This window comes from Myotis brandtii, unplaced genomic scaffold, assembly GCF_000412655.1.
Source record: "Myotis brandtii unplaced genomic scaffold, ASM41265v1 scaffold457, whole genome shotgun sequence".
Taxonomy (NCBI): Eukaryota; Metazoa; Chordata; class Mammalia; order Chiroptera; family Vespertilionidae; genus Myotis; species Myotis brandtii.
In genome coordinates this window covers 405,598-422,237 of record NW_005367475.1, presented here as the reverse complement: position 1 = coordinate 422,237, position 16,640 = coordinate 405,598, and the positions used below count along the sequence as shown (strand labels likewise).

Genomic DNA, 16,640 nt, shown 5'->3' with positions numbered 1-16,640 from the left:
TGATTTTACGATGTTGTGTAACACACATTGCAAGAAGAAAAGACATACCTCTGCCCCAATTTCAGTATAAAGATGTTCCCAGTTCAGATGGGGATGGTCTGAGGTCATTCACACTGTGGTCTGCTTCCTTCTGCTCCCAGTGGCATCAACCTCGTTAAGCACGCAGAAGCTCAGACCCCGCCCCAGGCCTGCCCAATGCAAACCTGCCTTTAACAAGAGCCCCTCCCCCGTCCAACAGAACAGCTATTTAAGAAAAGAGTCCACTGGGTGATGCTCAGTGGAATAGATTTATTGTTCCACCTCCAGAGTGAGGACTTGTAGATTAACATCAAGTGAAGGGCTAGAAAATTATGCTGAGTTGAGGTTAAGGACAAAGAGATCCAGTTAGTCAAATCCCACAGAGTGAATGTTTTTAAAAATGGAAATGTGTGAAAAAGTTCTCAAGTGCAAGGTTGCTTGTTCCATTGCATTAGATTCTTAGGGCTGCCCCAACAAATGCCCACAAGCTGGGGGCTTACAACAACAGAAATGTATCACCTGACCGCGCTGGGGGTCAGGAGTCCAGAATCGAGGCGTCGGCCACTTGTGAGCAGGGCTGGCTCCTTCTGGAGGTTGTGAGGGAGACTGTGCTCCACGCCTTTTCCCGGCTTCCAGATGTTGCTGTCACTCCCGGGTGTCCTTGGCTTGTGGACGCATCGCTCCAATCGCTGCCTCCTTTGTCAGGAGGCCTTCTGCCCGCATCTCTCTCTCTCCTCCTCCTCTTATGTAGCCACCAGCAGTGTGGGATTAAGGACCCACTCTTCTCCAGTATGACCTCATCTTAATTACACCTGCAATGACTCTGTTTCCAAATAAGGCCACATTCTGAGGTTCTGGGAAGGACATGCCTTTTGGAGGAACACTATTCAACCCGATATGTCCATCCAACAAGAACAAAATGGCGAGTGTCCTCAGTGGGGATCGTGCTGGAGAGTTATCAGGATACTTCACACCTGTGGTCTCCTCCGATCCTGAGGGTGACAGGTGGGCCACAGGCAGGAACGTGTATATCCCACTGCTCAGTGTTACACCAGAGCTTGGTGTAAGGGAACTCCAGGTTACTTGATCTAGAAACACAAAGGATGCTGCCCCGTTTTCTTCCTAGGCAATGACAATGGCGGTGAGTGTGAGAGGACAGAGGTCCAAACAGAAGCCAGGCTGAGATGGGGACCCAACTGAGAAAGGAAAAAGACTTTTAATTCTGTAGATACTGACAAACACACACCTGAGATAGGGAGGGGAGGGAAGTCCAATATTGCATGCGATGCCAGGTTGAGCGTCCAAAATTAGACCACGAAAAAGAAGTTGAGAAATGTGGCTGGAGACCCCTGGGCCAAAGGGTGGTAGCTCTGAGGCTGGGGCTGGTATCCATGCATTTGTTCCCTAGGCCTTTATTGAAAAACCTTCCCTGGACAGGCATTTGGGGCATGAAGTAGTGCCGGGGAGAGAGCACAGTGTGTGCAGGGAAGATGAGAAGTGCGTGCAGGGAAGATGAGAAGTGCATGCAGGGAAGGGGCTGGAGAGCCATGTGGGCGTGGAGAGGGTCAGGAGGGCCCCACAGACATGCACTTGAGCTTAAGAAGACAACTCGCATTTATCACAGGCCTTGACCAACGGCACGTTGCCTTTACTTAATTCCACGGGACTTGTTTTCTCCAACAACAGTTGTGTCAACCATTTGGCCATTCTTGCCTAAAGTAGGAATAAATATATTTCCATGCACCATTAGTTTCTCCTTTAAAGACTCTTTTAAAACGGGTGAAGTGTCAGTTTTCAAAAATTATGTTTCCTCCCACCCAAACTCACAGGTACAAAGGATTTAAAGGCAATTGTTCCATGGCCTTCATCGATCAGTTCAAAGCGCTGCACCAGTGTAACAAGTATTGTAAAATGCTGGGGCTGAAATCGCTTCAGAACAACAACCAGAAACAGAAGAAGCCAAGTGCCACGAAGGGCAAAAGTCAGTCGAACTCCACCACGGCGAAGAAGACGGCGTCCGGGGCCCCAGCAGACAAGAAGACCTAGCATCGCGTCGGGACTGAAGCCGCGCCTGGGCGCCTGGGTGGACACCTGGAAGCTCCCATGAGAGAGCACGGAGCCTGCAGAGGGGCCGTGACCACCCTTGTTCCCAGCTGCTTCTAAAGCCGGCACCTGCTGTCTTCTTTGACATGATTCTGGAGCCGGGTTTGTGACCAGACTTACAGAAACTGAATCTATTAAGGACGGTCCACCTTTGTACGTACCTGTAGCATTTTTACCAACCTCGAGTTCATGTCGATTTGTGTATTGTCCGGGACTTGGTGCTGAGCAGGGTCTGTCCACAGCCCAAATCCTCCCCACTCCCATTCCTGACCTCAAGATTTCTAGACACTCCCAGCTGCTATTTAAACAGAAAGCGTGTGTGCCTTTATAAGGCCAAGTTGTCACACTCGTGTCGCATATGCTGTTCTGGCTGGAGGCGGCTTTTTGAAACATGAGGCCATTTCCCAGCATTATTCACACATCCAGTTATATTGTTCTGTTTCATTAAATTCATATTTAAACGAAAAGTGTGAGATGCATATATGAGCGCAGAAACTCGATCTATAGAATTAGCGCCCAATTCCACATTCCCCTAGGATTAGTAACTTAGTAATTTGCTAAGAAGTTTACTGGAGCACAGAGCATTTGCATCTGTGTTTTTTTGATGAATCAAAGTCCATAGTTTACATTAGGGGTCGCTGTGCTGCACGCTCTCTGAGTTTTGACACATATAATGACATATATTGACTGTAACGGTATCATACAGAATGTTTTCACTGCCCTAAAAATCATTCCCTAGGCTCCTCCTATTCATCCCTCCCCCTAAAGCCAGACTGTTATATAGTTGGAATCCCAGAGTATGTAGCCTTTGCAGATAGTCGGCTGTTTTTTAAGATGGTTTCAACGACTCCCTGATCATATCGGGAAGAATGGCGAGGCCGCTCTGAGCAGTGAGATTGATACTTGTCAGGTTGGAAGTGCCTGCGAGTCACCTGTGACCTTGGGACAGTGCAGGTTCTGGCCTGGTAGGGCTGGCGGAGGCCTGAGATGCTGTGTTTCCAGCACGCCTCATGCTGGCCATGGACCGCACCTAGAGACTGCGGGGAGGAGGGGCCTGGGAAGCTGCGGGGAGTGGCCAGACCTAGCTTCAGATGAGGGGCTGCTGGAGGAAGCAACCAGCTATTTCCCGACTCTGATCTGTGACACCCACCCTGTGAGAGAGCCAGCCTTCCCAGGGCGTGGGCTTCGCAGAGGACTCCTGACTTCCGCTCTGAAACACTTTTCTCCGCAGGCATGGGGTTTTGATAAAGTGAGAACATACATGGGATTTTTGTTTGTTTGTTTTGAAAGGAGATTCGAAGGAGGAAACACTTTAGCTAGTCACATCTCACGTGTTCAGAAAATCTGCCACCTCCAGCCTTTCTTTTGAAGTGATTTCCCCCGGCTATGAATTGCAAAATGCTCATTTTTCTACAAGGCAGCCTGCAGCCTGCTTTCCCCATACCAAAGATCCTACAGATGTATGTAGCAGTGGAATTCTAGAAAGTTCCACCCTAGCAAAAAGGTGCAGGGCACATTTTGATTAGAATTAGTATATATGTAGTTGTTCAAATGGAAAATAATACAATAATTAATAAATAATAACATAAGAATAAACTGTGTTTTGTGTATTCACAACTGCAAACCTACTGTTGCCCCACCCTATAGATACACATCCTATCTAATAAAGAGGGAATATGCTAATTGACCCTCACACCATCACAAAGATGGCGGCGCCCACAGCCAATAAGGAGGGAATATGCTAATTGACTGCCATGCCCTCAAAGATGGTGGTGCCCACAGCCAATAAGGAGGGAATATGCTAATTTACTGCCACGGCCTCAAAGATGGTGGCGCCCATAGCCACAAGATAGCCAGCAGGGGAGGACAATTGGGGGTGATTGGGCCAGCAGGGGAGCAGTTAGGCGTTGATCAGGCTGGCAGGGGAGTGGTTAGGGGGTGATCAGGCTGGCAGGCAGGTGAGCGGTTGGGAGCCAACAGTCCCGGATTGTGAGAGGGATATCCGACTGCCAGTTTAGGCCTGTGTGGGATCAGGCCTAAACTGGCAGTCAGACATCCCCCGAGGGGGATTGGAGAGGGTGCAGGCTGGGCTGAGGGACACCCCCCCCAAGTGTACAAATTTTGTGCACTGAGCCTCTAGTACATATATAATATGCATTTTATTCATATACTAGAGGCCCAGTGCATGAAATTTGTGCACTCGGGGGCGGGGTGGTCCCTCAGCCTGGCCTGGGCCCTCTTGCAGTCCAGGAGCCCTCGGGGGATGTCTGACTGCTGGCTTAGGCCTGCTCCCCACAGAGGTGGGAGAGGCCTTCACCACCGCTGCTATGCTCACCAGCTGTGAGCCTGACTTCTGCCTGAGTGGCACTCTCCTTGTGGGAGCACACTGACCACCAGGGGACAGCTCCTGCATTGAGTATCTGCCCCCTGGTGGTCAGTGCACATCATAGTGAGCAGTTGAGCGGCCTTAGCATTTCATTAGCATATTATGCTTTGATTGGTTGAATGGCTGACCAAACGGCTGGGCACTTAGCATATTAGGCTTTTATTATATAGGCTATTTGACCAGAGCCCTCTCAACAGACCACGGTGTTTTCCTTAGTAATAATTTGCAGCTATAAAAGTAATATTGACACAAGTGATTAGAAATTAGAAAATTATAGAAGGGTACAGAATGAAGAGTCAAAGCCATCCTATAACTCTCCCCCTCTAACTGGCATGCATTTTTCCTGAGAGAAAGTTGAAGGGGACGAGTTTGACTCTGATCTTGTGATTTGCGGTCAGCTCATGGGCACCTCTCTTGGATGGAGCTGTCCCTCCCTCCTTTCACAGATGCTTAGATTTTTTTCCTAAATGCCCTTATTGTTTGTCATAATCTGATTTTATCTGTTTAAAAACATTCGGAGGACCAGACACAGAGGGCCACTGGCAGTGGGATGTGGCCCAGCCATGGCTCCCCGGGATGGCCTTTGTAGGCTTGCGTGGCCATCTGTCTGGCCACCTGAACCTTGACCTTCTGTTCTGAGATGAATTGCAGTTTTCCTTGCAGCAAATTAACGATGAGTGTGTGGTGAGCTCTCTTACCACAGAGGTGGTCTGCTGGGGTCTCAGGAATGCCCACACTCATCGCCATTGTTTGAGCTCACATCCACTTTCTATTGCTTTTCCTGCTGGTCTGGTGAGTCTGCAGTGTCTGGAGTCTATAAACACAATGCCTGCTCCACCCAGGCTCCCAGTGAGGATGGCCTGGGGGGGTCCAGCTGGGGATTTTCTACCTGATGCCTGCAGAGTGGTCATATACTAGTACATGTGCGTCTCCATTTCCTAAAGGGCCCAACAGCGGAGCTCTATGATGGGCAGGTGATAACAATAAATGAACGGCTCATTAAAAAGAGCCTGTGTTTTCAACAGCAGCTTTTCACTAATGAGAATGGCAGCGGCCTGGTGATTTCTTGCCAGTGGGCATCGAGCTCTGGCGAGATCTAGTTCTGGATGCGGGGATGGCTGGCTTATGCTAACATTTCCTGTGACCTTATTGTACCAGCGCCTCCCCGGCCCTGCTTCTGATAAGCTTCATAGTAGCTAAGGGTGGCAATAGATTCTTAATCAAAAGAATGTCCAAAGAAGTAACAATTACTTCTAATTATGAAGTGTTCTATTTTCTAAATATATATACAGTTTTGTTGGGGGTGGGGGGCATGTGTTCAACTGGCTGCAGAAGGGAGGAGCTTGTCACACCCCGTTCTGGCTGGTGTCCTGTGTGTGTGTGTTCTGTGCTGCTGGACCACCTGTGCGGAGGCAAACAGCCTGGCATTTCTCCCCCGTTTCGATCTTCAGATGCCACGTGGGCTTAAATAGTTAAAATTAAAATCAAAGAGACACATGTGCCTCCGGCACAGGGTGCTCCAGCAGCTCCGAGGCCCTCTGAGAGCTGGCTGGTTCTAAAACATGCATAGAGGTTGAAAGGCAAGATGATGCCAATTTCCTGTGTAGTCACATGAGCACAGGTTTCAACTTTATGATGCGACAATTATTTACAGGTTCTAATTACCATGTGATATAATATACATTTTACTCTTTAAATTTGTCTGTCTCCTCCACATCAGAATAATCACTCCCTGAAGGCAGCATTTTTTGGTTTATGCACTGCTGTATCCAATACCTAGAAGATGCCTGCACAGAGAAGACCTTGTGATAAGCATTTGTTCACGGAATGACTCTCTCTGACCCACCCTGACAGAGAGGAAAGGCATCCTTACTTCTGTCAATTTGGTATGCCTGAAGTCTTGAGCATCCCTCAATACCTAGGCATGAGATTATTGGTATTGAGCAGGAAGTCAGCATGGTGAGCAGGAAGGCATCTAGTCTCTGGGTCAAACAAACTGGGGCTCCTGTCTTCATTCTAACACTCACCAGCTGTGTGAGCTTGGGGAGTGACTTCATCTCTCAGAACCTCAACGTTCTCATCTGATAAATGGGTATATTGATACCTGTCTTGAAAGGTTGTGAAAATTATGTACAAAAAATAACTGACCTGGAGTGGCTTTCAATAACTATGAATCATTATTATAACTACTAAACTTCTATATACTTTTTAGCTTGCAGAAGCTATTTACCTATAAATATCTGTATCTCATTCAAAACAGAGGAGTGAGTTTCATAAATCATTTTACTATTCACTAGGGAAAGTAGTAGGATAAAATATCATCGAAAATTACCTACAGCTATAAATGAACTATATTTTTTCCTATTGTTGACATTAAGAAGAGAAAATCGTGTCATACCATAGATTTACAGAATACATTTTTTTTTCAGAATTCAGGTTCCAAAAGTCATTTCACACCGTTTTATGGGTCCCTTGCTAAATAGCTTCTCTATTACCACCACTCCCCCCACTCTCTTAAGGGGGCTAGACTATCAAAGTTTTAATAACCTTGCCACACATCTCTTAAAAACTCTCTTTCAAGCATCAAGGAGCCCTCCCTGCTGAAAACGAACCCCAAATTGCTGACAAGCCTGTCTTCGTTTTGGTTTTAGCTCACTGTGGCTTTGGTCAGTCACCCTCCCAGCTTCCAGTTTCTCCTTCACCTCCCATCTTTCTGAAAGAGGTGGATTTTGAGAAGGACATAAAGGAGGTGACGGATCGGCAGAGAGAAGAAAGAAAGGCAGCCTCCATGGGGAGAATCTCAAGACTGGAGGGTCAGAGCGGGCAGAAGACCATCCTTGGGCGCCAAGCAAACTCGCCCGGAAGCGCGGGAGGTGTTGTATTGAATTAAGAGAAAGGAGGGGCAGGCGGGAGCATGGCTGAGGCAGGGTCTTTGCTGTTTGGTCAGAGACTGGGCTTGCTTTTGTGGCTTCAGATTGTGCTGGAGGCTTAGCCCTGGAGAAAGCCTGAGCAGCTAGAACCAGGAGTGCAGTGCTTGTCCGGGAAGGAGGCAGGATGGAGGAGCAGAGAGCAGGGCACCTTCGCATGTAAGACATCTCTGGGCCAGCAAGCAGGAGAGGCCCCGGGAGACCAGAAAGACACCAAGGCCAAGGGCTTGGAAGCCAGTCCTGGGAAGCCTGGAGTGGCCCACAGTGGAAAGCAGAAGCTCGAGCAAGGCAGACACCTTGCTAGGTCCTTCCCTTCCAGCATCTGGAAGCTTCCCTCTCCAGGCAGCTTCCCCAGAGCTCAGGGGGGCAGGGCCCACCCTGCACACAGGCCACCCCAGCCCGAGGGGCAGCAGGAATGGCAGCACCTGGCTTAGGGGTGACATTCCGCTGTCTCTGGCAGCAGGGGGAGTCGCTGCTCCTTTGCCCTGGATCACTGAGGCCCTTGGTACCGCTGGGGCTTCCAGGAGGTCGTCTGCTTTGTCATCATTTATGTCTGTAGTTACACAGCTGGAAAGTCGATATGGTCTTTACTATTGTTTTCCCGTCTGTGTCACAGGAAACCAATAAATCAAACAACCCCCTCACCGCCCGGCCTGAGGGTTTAAATGAGATGTGGTCCTGCACCCATGAATCATCTTCCCCCTTTTCCTCCCAGTGACGGCTGGAGACAAGGGAGGAAAACCACTCCTGCCCCTTTAAAAGGCAAAGAAGGCATTTTCTCTGAATTATTGGAATATCCCCTGTTTTTACTTTTCATAGTGTATTTTTCCAGAAACTTCTTTTCTTGGCTCTCTCCTTCTAACCTTTCAGGTCTCTACTCAAGTCACTGAGACCTTCCCGAATCTACCCACCCACTGGCTCCTGACCTTGGCTGAAGGTCAGGGAGCTGCAGAGAATGCCATGCAGGGTCCCGCCCCTTCCCCAGGCTCCATGCGTCAGCCACCTGACCCATCTCCCTCCTCCTCCCTGGATGGAAAAACTATGCCCTCCCTGCTTCACCTTTGATTCTGAAAAGCCCTTCTGGGGAGAAAGAATAAAAAACTGTACTTCGTTTTGTGCTCTTTTCCCCATTCTTACTACAACACCATAGCTCTGCCTCCCACTACCAGAACAGTCCATTTGAGGACGGGAGAAAAAAGATGCTCTATCCATCTCCCTCCCCAGTATCCACTCCCCTTCTTCCTTAGAAACAGCCCAGCTTCGCTCACAAAGGGATTCTTTTTTTTTTTTTAAATATATTTTATTGATTTTTTACAGAGAGGAAGGGAGAGAGATAGAGAGTCAGAAACATCGATGAGAGAGAAACATCGATCAGCTGCCTCCTGCACATCTCCTACTGGGGATGTGCCCGCAACCCAGGCACATGCCCCTGACCGGAATCGAACCCGGGACCTTTCAGTCCGCAGGCCGATGCTCTATCCACTGAGCCAAACCGGTTTTGGCACGAAGGGATTCTTAAAGCTCGTGGGTGATTCCAATGTGCAGCTGAGGCTGGGAGTGGGAAGGTGCCCAGTTGAAAGGCTGCATTTCCCAGACTCCCTTGCAGCCCAGGGTAGTTCTATGTGACAGTGCTGACCAATGAGATCGAAGCTGAACCTCCAGGTGGAGCTTACGGCATGTTCTTTAAAGGGGATGGCGAGAGAGGTCAACTACCCTAAATTGCTGACAACGCAGTCCTTGGCTCTTTACCACCCAATTTTTTAAAATTTTATTAAAGGAGAGAAAAGTAAAACTTTATTTTGTCTCAAACACCTGTAACTTGATATATTATTTTATGTAAGTTGTTCCTTAAAAACAACGCTCTCAAAGGCATTCATAATCGAGCATCTTGCAGATGCTAGTGCCTTCGTTTACTGCATGGCGCTCAGTTTTGGCTGCACATGAGAGTGACCTACTGTGCTTTTAAAAAGTCAATGCCCAGGTCCCCCTCTGAGAGTCTATGTAATTGGCCTGAGGCACGGGCTGGGTGGAGGGGTTTTTAAAGCTCTCAGATGGTGCTAATGTGCAGCTGAGGCTATGAGTCACTGGTTGATCGATTCTCTCAGTGGCTCTCTCATCAAACACTAATGAGCAGCACAGTGGGCCAGGCCTGTAGCCCAATGGCTCATCAGCAGCACCCCGAGGGCTTGTTAAAGCACAGGGTGTCCCCACCCCCAGTCACAGCTTTAATGGGTCTGGAATGGGCAGAGGATTTGCACGTCTAACAAGCTCTCCCAGCTGGTGATGCTCAGGGGGCATGTTTTCTTTCGCCTCCGGCCTCTTCCTCTTGGGCCCTTTCCTTCGCAGAGAAGCGCATTTCCAGCCCTTCTGCCACCACCGGCCGGGGCTCTTCCCAGAGCGTTTCTCTGGCCCCAGCATCATTTGCTTTGCGGGAGGCTCAGTCCAGCTTTTTTCACCGCCTGCAAGAAAAAAGCCCTTTTGAGGCAGCCACTGGGGAGCCCAGTAGGAGACTGGCGGTGTGTTTACAAGTTTCAGAACGTGGCAGAGGGAAGGAACCTTCCAGAGAGGCCCAGAGAGCATCCCAGTGGTACCAGCTGAATCCTAGGAACTCGAGTCCCTATGAAAACATACTGGAGAGCAGAAGGCACCCCGCGGGAGGGCCTGTCATCTCACCAGAGAGTTTGGCACATGTTTAGGCAATTGGACTGTTGCTTAACATCAGAGCTCCTCAGCCTTCTTGAGTATTGGATGACAGCTCTGGACCCTCCCCCTAGAAAAACGCATCTAAGTATGAAATGTCATTGTTGGTTTTAGGGGGGGAAGAATTGCCCCGATTCCATCCCTGGGCGTGGGAGTAATGCATCCATCCTTAGGACAAGAGACATGGCAGCATTTCAGGCTCACATCTGGCACAAGATATCCACAGCACTTTTTTCTTGCAGGCGGTCAGATGGTTAAAGACAAGGTGTTTGGCAGGAAAAGGGGCCAGCAGATGACAGAGACTGTCGGCTACATAATTGTCACAGGACAGATATTGGATAAAATGAAATATTGATGAGCAGTAATAGGGCCCAGTGAGTGGAGACTTACCCCAGAGACACACATAAAATTCTTGACTTTACCAACCATTTACTTACCCAACAATTATTTATCGCAAACCCACCATGTGATCAGGACTGTTTTGTGAGCTGGGGACATAGCAAGGCCCCTGTTCTTGCATGTCTGGTCTTGTAGTGTGGACACAGAAAATAAACAAATGAATAAGTGATGTCAGGAGGCAAAGAGTGCTGCAATGAGGGGAAGGCTTCAGTTAAAAGACAACTTCAAAAAAACAAGAGTGAGGTGAAGGAGCAAGGTGTGCATATATCTGGGGAGAAGGGTCTGGATAAATGGAACAGTAAGTGCAAAGGTCCTGAGGCAGGTTGCACTTGACATGCTTGAGGAAGAGTGAGAGAGTGGGTGTGGTGTGGAGTGAGCAAGGGGAAGAACAGGAAAAATATGAGGTTTGTTCAAGGGGGATATAGGGAATCCTTGAATTTTATGCTCAGTGGGTAACATGATCTAATTTAAGTTTTAAACATAAATCAGCTTCCAGTGAAGAAAATAAATAGGCTTGCCCAAGACTCTCATGATAGTAGTGATCAATTATATCCTTTTGCCTTATCAGATTAATTATCTACTCTCCCTTGGTCTTAATCAGGGGTCAGCAAACTTTTCCTATAAATATGCGAGGCAGTACATAGTTTGGGTTTTGCGGGCCATATGGCCCCTGTCATAAGCACTCTGCCATCGGAGCATGAAAGCAGCCGCAGACAACATGTAAAGAAATGAGCCTGGCTGTGTCTCAGGTGGCCAGCCTTCCCAATTCGCCGGGGTCTGAGGGGGGCTTCCAGGATCTAAGATGTTCCATGCTAACCTGGGATAGTCTGGGCGAATGGGGCCCATTGGTAAATTCCAATTAAACTTCATGTGTGGACACTGAGATGTGAATTCCATAGGTATTTCCCACGGCGTGAAACAGTATTCATCTTTTGATTTTTTTCGACAACTGGAAAATAGGAAAACCTTGCTCAGTTCATGAAAAACCAGCCTGGATTTGGCCCACAGGCTCTAGGTTGTCACCTCCTGGTCTTACTGACCCTTCAGGAGAGTGCATGACCATGAACTAGCAGTACCATTAGGCCTGCCCTCCTTGCTGTTCCTCCTCCATCCTGCTCCCAGGGATGCCAGCCCCGCCCGCCTCTCTAGCCTCATCCCCGGCGAGTGCATGATGTTCCTGCCACACCAGTTGGCTTCGAGCTCTTTGCTGTTCCAAACCCCATCCCACTTGAAGATTTTACACAGCTGCCCCCTGGGAATTCTTTCCCTACCGCTCCATTCGGAGAACAAACAGCTCCTGCTCTGAGTAAGTTCACATACTCTATTATTCCTGCATCAGACTTCCTCATACACAGATACCCTCTTTGTTTACCCTCCCCAAGGTTGGCCAGCAGCCTGTGGCACGGCCTGAATGGGAAGCTCTGCTTCAACGGGAACACACAGCTTAATGGAGACAATGCGTTCACTGGCGTAGGGATCCAAGCTGGAGATGCAGGGAGCGAGGAAGTCCCTTGGGAGCCACATGAAGAAACAGAAAGACACCCAAAGGAGGCAGGCAAGCAGAGGCCACTAAGCAGCAGGAGCCACGAGACCCCAGACTTGGCAGAAGATTGGAGAAAGCAGTGGTTATATGTGAGCAGAAATTGTGGGTAAGGGTGGTGACAGGACAGCTGAGACAGCAGAAAAGGGAGCAAATGATACAGGCTCGGTTTATTTCTACAGTGAGAGGGGCTGTAAACACAGCAGCCGGCACATCCACATCGCAGGAGATAATCTCTGACCTCTTCGTATCCAGCTGCAACTGGACACCACGCAGAAAAGCAAGACAGGATGTGCTGCGTGGAAGACAGGCAGCCTTAAAAACGAGATGGGCTTGGATGAGCTCTTTATTGGGCTAAAGGTGCCAGAAAGGTGAAAAGGAAGGGAGTTGCTCTCTAGATAGAACAAGATTAGTTCTCGTCTGGTGTATTGACTGGGTCAACTGACATTCAATAGAACGACCTCTCTCACTCCTCCCCCTCTGCCTCTCAAGCCTTTGAAAACTTACCTTATCCAAAAAGCTGATTCTGCTTCCGCCGGGGAAGTTCTCAATGCCATCAGTTTGGAACACCGAGGCAGCAAAGGTGAAATCCTTTGGAACCACTGAGGTATGACATGCAGGGACATAGCCTACCACTTGGGGGCAGTATGATACATAGAGCGTGAGGGCTGGGGTAACCAGGATGTTCATTTCAGCCTAAATTGGAAATCACAGGCCTGGCTTTTCCCTGGTTAAAAAAAAAAAATCTCAGTTGAATGAGAATTTAAAGGCATGTTACCCAGCTCCTTTGAGAGATTAAAATTCTTTACATGTGCACTACAGACAGACAGACACACAGGCACACAGGCAACTGCGCTAGTCACCTGCCCAAAGTGAAATGTGCTTCTTTTATTTAAAAGGCGATGTTTTCTGTGGATGTTTGGCTGCATGTTTGAGAGGAAAATCCCTACCAAGTAAACTCCAGGCTCAGTTCAGTTGCTCTCCGGAGGAAATCGCGGGGAGATGCTTTGGGAACTCAAGGCGAACTTGAGCTCTGTCAAGGTGGACACTTCTATGCTTCACTTGCCGGGGCGCAGATTCCTCTTTAACGGGTGGCTGCCTGCAGCACCAGAGTGCGTCCTCCCTGGAGTGCTTGTCCCTTATTCCTCTCATGCCTTTCTCCCACACCACAGATGGCGTTTCCTTCCTTTCAGCCCACCATCCCCCGTACCCGCTTAAAAAATCTGTGACTAAACGCTGCTGTGACGCATTTGCCTGTGTCCTCACTAGACTGTCAGCCCTATATTCTGGGAAGGGCATCTTTTTTTTTTTAATTCCCAGTGACTAGCACAATGCCTGACACATAGTAGGAACACATGTTTGGATCTTGGTTGAATGAGTGAATGAATTATTCATCTTTGCATCCTATGCACAGTGTTCAAATATTCTAGGTACACAATAGACTTGCATCACATAACTCTTATTGCAGAGCATATAGGTGACCCAGCTTTCTAAGTTAGGCCCTTTGAAGTCACTTACAGTGTCTTACCTTTGCATGTGTTTGAAACGCGTCCTTTTCTTTTAGAAAACTTAGAAGGGAACTTGGATATCAAAGAGTAAAAAGTGGATGCCCCATTCCTTCAACTCCCCACAGGCCCCAGGGCTCCTGCGGTGGGTTTGTCTCCAACAGCCTCCCTGAGCCTGTCCCCAGGCAGGGGGAGCTGAGGGGCAGTGAGACATGCAACTGGTGGCCGTGGCGTAGGGTTTCCATGATTGGAGAGGAGGCCGCAGTGGAGGAGCCGGGCTCATGACCTGGCATGGGGAGCGGAAACCAGCCTGCATCATAAAGGCAGCCAGCTCACTCCTTACCCAGCTCCTGTGAGACAAAAATTCCTCCCACACAACCTAACATGTTCTAGCCCATTCTGTGACCCCTACCAAGTCCCCCTCTGCAGATCCTGTCTGCTTATGATGCAGGAACTGGCGAAGTAAGAGCAGCAAGACCATCACTTCCCGCACTGACACCCAGTACGACCACGGTCTTTCGCCTATAACCTCTTGGCAATGGAATCATCCAAATAAACAAAAGCAATTATTTCCCAATAGTAACAAAGCAGAGGGTAAAATCTGACTCAGTGCTTCTTCATCTGGGAAGAAATCAAGGACATAATTCAAGTCCCTGGGCACCTATCAGGGCTCTGTGATGGCATGTAGTCTCTGTAAGTCTTAATGTCTTTGTGTGGGCAACTATCTAACTCCCAGATTGAGAGCAGCTCAGAGAAGGGACAGGGCCTCCTTCTTCTTTGTGTCCCTGATCCCAGGACAATAGGAGGCACATAGTGACCATGCAACACATGTCTGTCCTTTGCGGTCCAGCTGGGCCACAGACTAACTGAACTACCTTGGGCACGTTCCTCAACCTCTCTGGGCTTTGGCTTTCTCATCAGAACAAAGAGTAAACTGGTGGAAAGCAAAGGTTTAAGAAGAGTTCAGAAAAAATGACAACTGCTGCACTATCTCACAGCCCCAGAGGGCTGGCTGGTGCATTGGACAGGCCTCAAGTGGCAATTGTCATGTTTGGGGCACACATTGTCCTACAATGAAAGGACCATAGGGCCTCACTGGTGTGATTCTCAGAGCCAAGTAAGGCCAGCTCCAGGGGAAGAAACCCTCACCGTGTGGCTGCCTGGTTCTCTGCTGCCTCCCCCTCCACTATGACTTTAACTGCACTTCCAAGTGGACCCTTTCATCTTGCTAACTACCTTGGGAGTCAGTGAGTGTCCCCAGGGCGCTTCATGGGAGAGGACTGGCAATAATCATCGAGGGGATGGTGGAAATGATGAAGCTGGGCTGGGGAAGGAGCAGCAGGACTGTCTCAGCCATGGCTTCAAAGTGGAGAGCGGAAGCGTTGCCTTCCACGTGCATCCCTTAGCATTCTACACAAAGAACGAGGCCCATCTTGGATGCAGAACTGACACAGGCAGGAATCATAATAAGCTGCGAGATGAGCCAACCCAGTAGAAATGACACAGAATGCCCTTTCTTTGTTCCCTGTTTAATTCCATCGGAGCAAAACCTCATGGAAAGAGGAGGCGTGTATGAGGCCGGCTTCGCATGGTCACTGAGCGTGGGGACTTTTGGGACCTGAAGGCTCTGGGTCAGGCACTGTCACATCAGTTGGCTGGTCCCTAAGTTGGCTGATCCATGTCTTGGTCACCCCCTTCCTAACTCCTAAACTACCACTAAGATGTTCTTCCCTTCTCCTCCCCTTCTCTTCATGATTACGGCTCACAGCACTTGGCCTTCTCTGCATGGTGAATACTCATAAGGAAAGCTTGTCATGTGACGCATCTCTCTCTCATTCTACAGGCTTCCCCACAGGATTTCTTGGCAAAGCAGACAGCATTGTTGGGGGGCTGAGGATATTGATCCAATCCTGCTGTGATTAACCCAGTTCCTACATGGCCCCGGCTGTGGAACAGGAGGTTGTGTGGAATAATCAGGCCAAGGAGGGTGACACGCAGAGGACACTAGATTCAGGAGACCCATGTTGAGCTGTAGTTGCACGACCAGACGATTCCATAACCATTCTCAGTCTCAGGTCACTGCCTGGGGAAAGAGCCCCAAACCTGTCACCTTTGCCATGTGTTGTGTGGATCAAGTGAAATCGTGTGGTTGGGAGTGAGGGGAATGACAGCAGAGCCCTCTCCCAATGCCTGTTCAGTCAGTGCTTTCTCAAATTAAACACAAAAATTAATGATTTCAAGGGCGTCCGGTTCTCCTGTTGATATTGGCTGAGGTGGGAAGGGATGCGGGGCAGTCAGGAGTGGACCTCTTTGATGGGAGCTTCTCTAACCTTGACAGTGAGCGCCTCGTAGATGTGTGCACTGCACTCCAGTGGTGCTTTCCAGCACGGGACTTGGGATAATTTTACAAAATTTTGCTCATTTGCTAATAAACATGATCAATCAGAATGATCCCAAACTGAATGTGAGCCAGTGAGCGCCATGTCCGGAAATGATGTCAGACACATATAATTCATCCCTCATGCCTAGGCCAGTGCCAGACACATGGGAGCCACCCAGGGCATATTTATTTGATAAATGAAGGGCTGATGAGTGACTGAATGGTTTCTGGTGGTTGCTCCAAACCTTTCAATTTGATTAAACATATCCTGGTTCATTTCGCCAAGTCACGAGAGAAGCTTTAGCCACACGCCAACAGAACCCACTCCTTATTTTAAATGCCTCTCAGAGAAAGAAGGTGCTTCACACTAGACCACCCAGCTGGTCCAATTGTGCCAGAAGCTGCTTGGGTTTAAAGTGTTCAGATTTGCTAAGGAAACTGACACACAGCTCATATATAATTTCCTGATCGTAACTGATTGAAACATAAGGAAGACGAACCTAGCATTCAAATTCAGTAATCAGCCTGGTAATTGATTAAAATCAGTAGAAATCAAACCAATCAATGATTCTCTCTTATCATTAATGTTTCTATCTCTTTTATTATTCACCCAGTTTCTATTCTTTTATTATTCTTTATTCCCCATTGGCCCCTCCACTCCCTCACCCCCACCCCAGGCCTT

General features: G+C 48.7%; 1 protein-coding gene across 1 annotated transcript in view; it reads left to right on the top strand.

Annotated features, from left to right (window-relative positions):
- Positions 1-3,704, top strand: part of ALPK2 (alpha-kinase 2) — a 102,580-nt gene extending 98,876 nt beyond the window's left edge. The window contains exon 13 of the mRNA XM_005875294.2: positions 1,848-3,704. Within this exon, the coding sequence (XP_005875356.1) occupies positions 1,848-2,064 (217 nt within the window). The 3' untranslated portion in view covers positions 2,065-3,704. The remainder of the gene's footprint in view (positions 1-1,847) is intronic.
- The last annotated feature ends 12,936 nt before the right edge of the window (positions 3,705-16,640 follow it).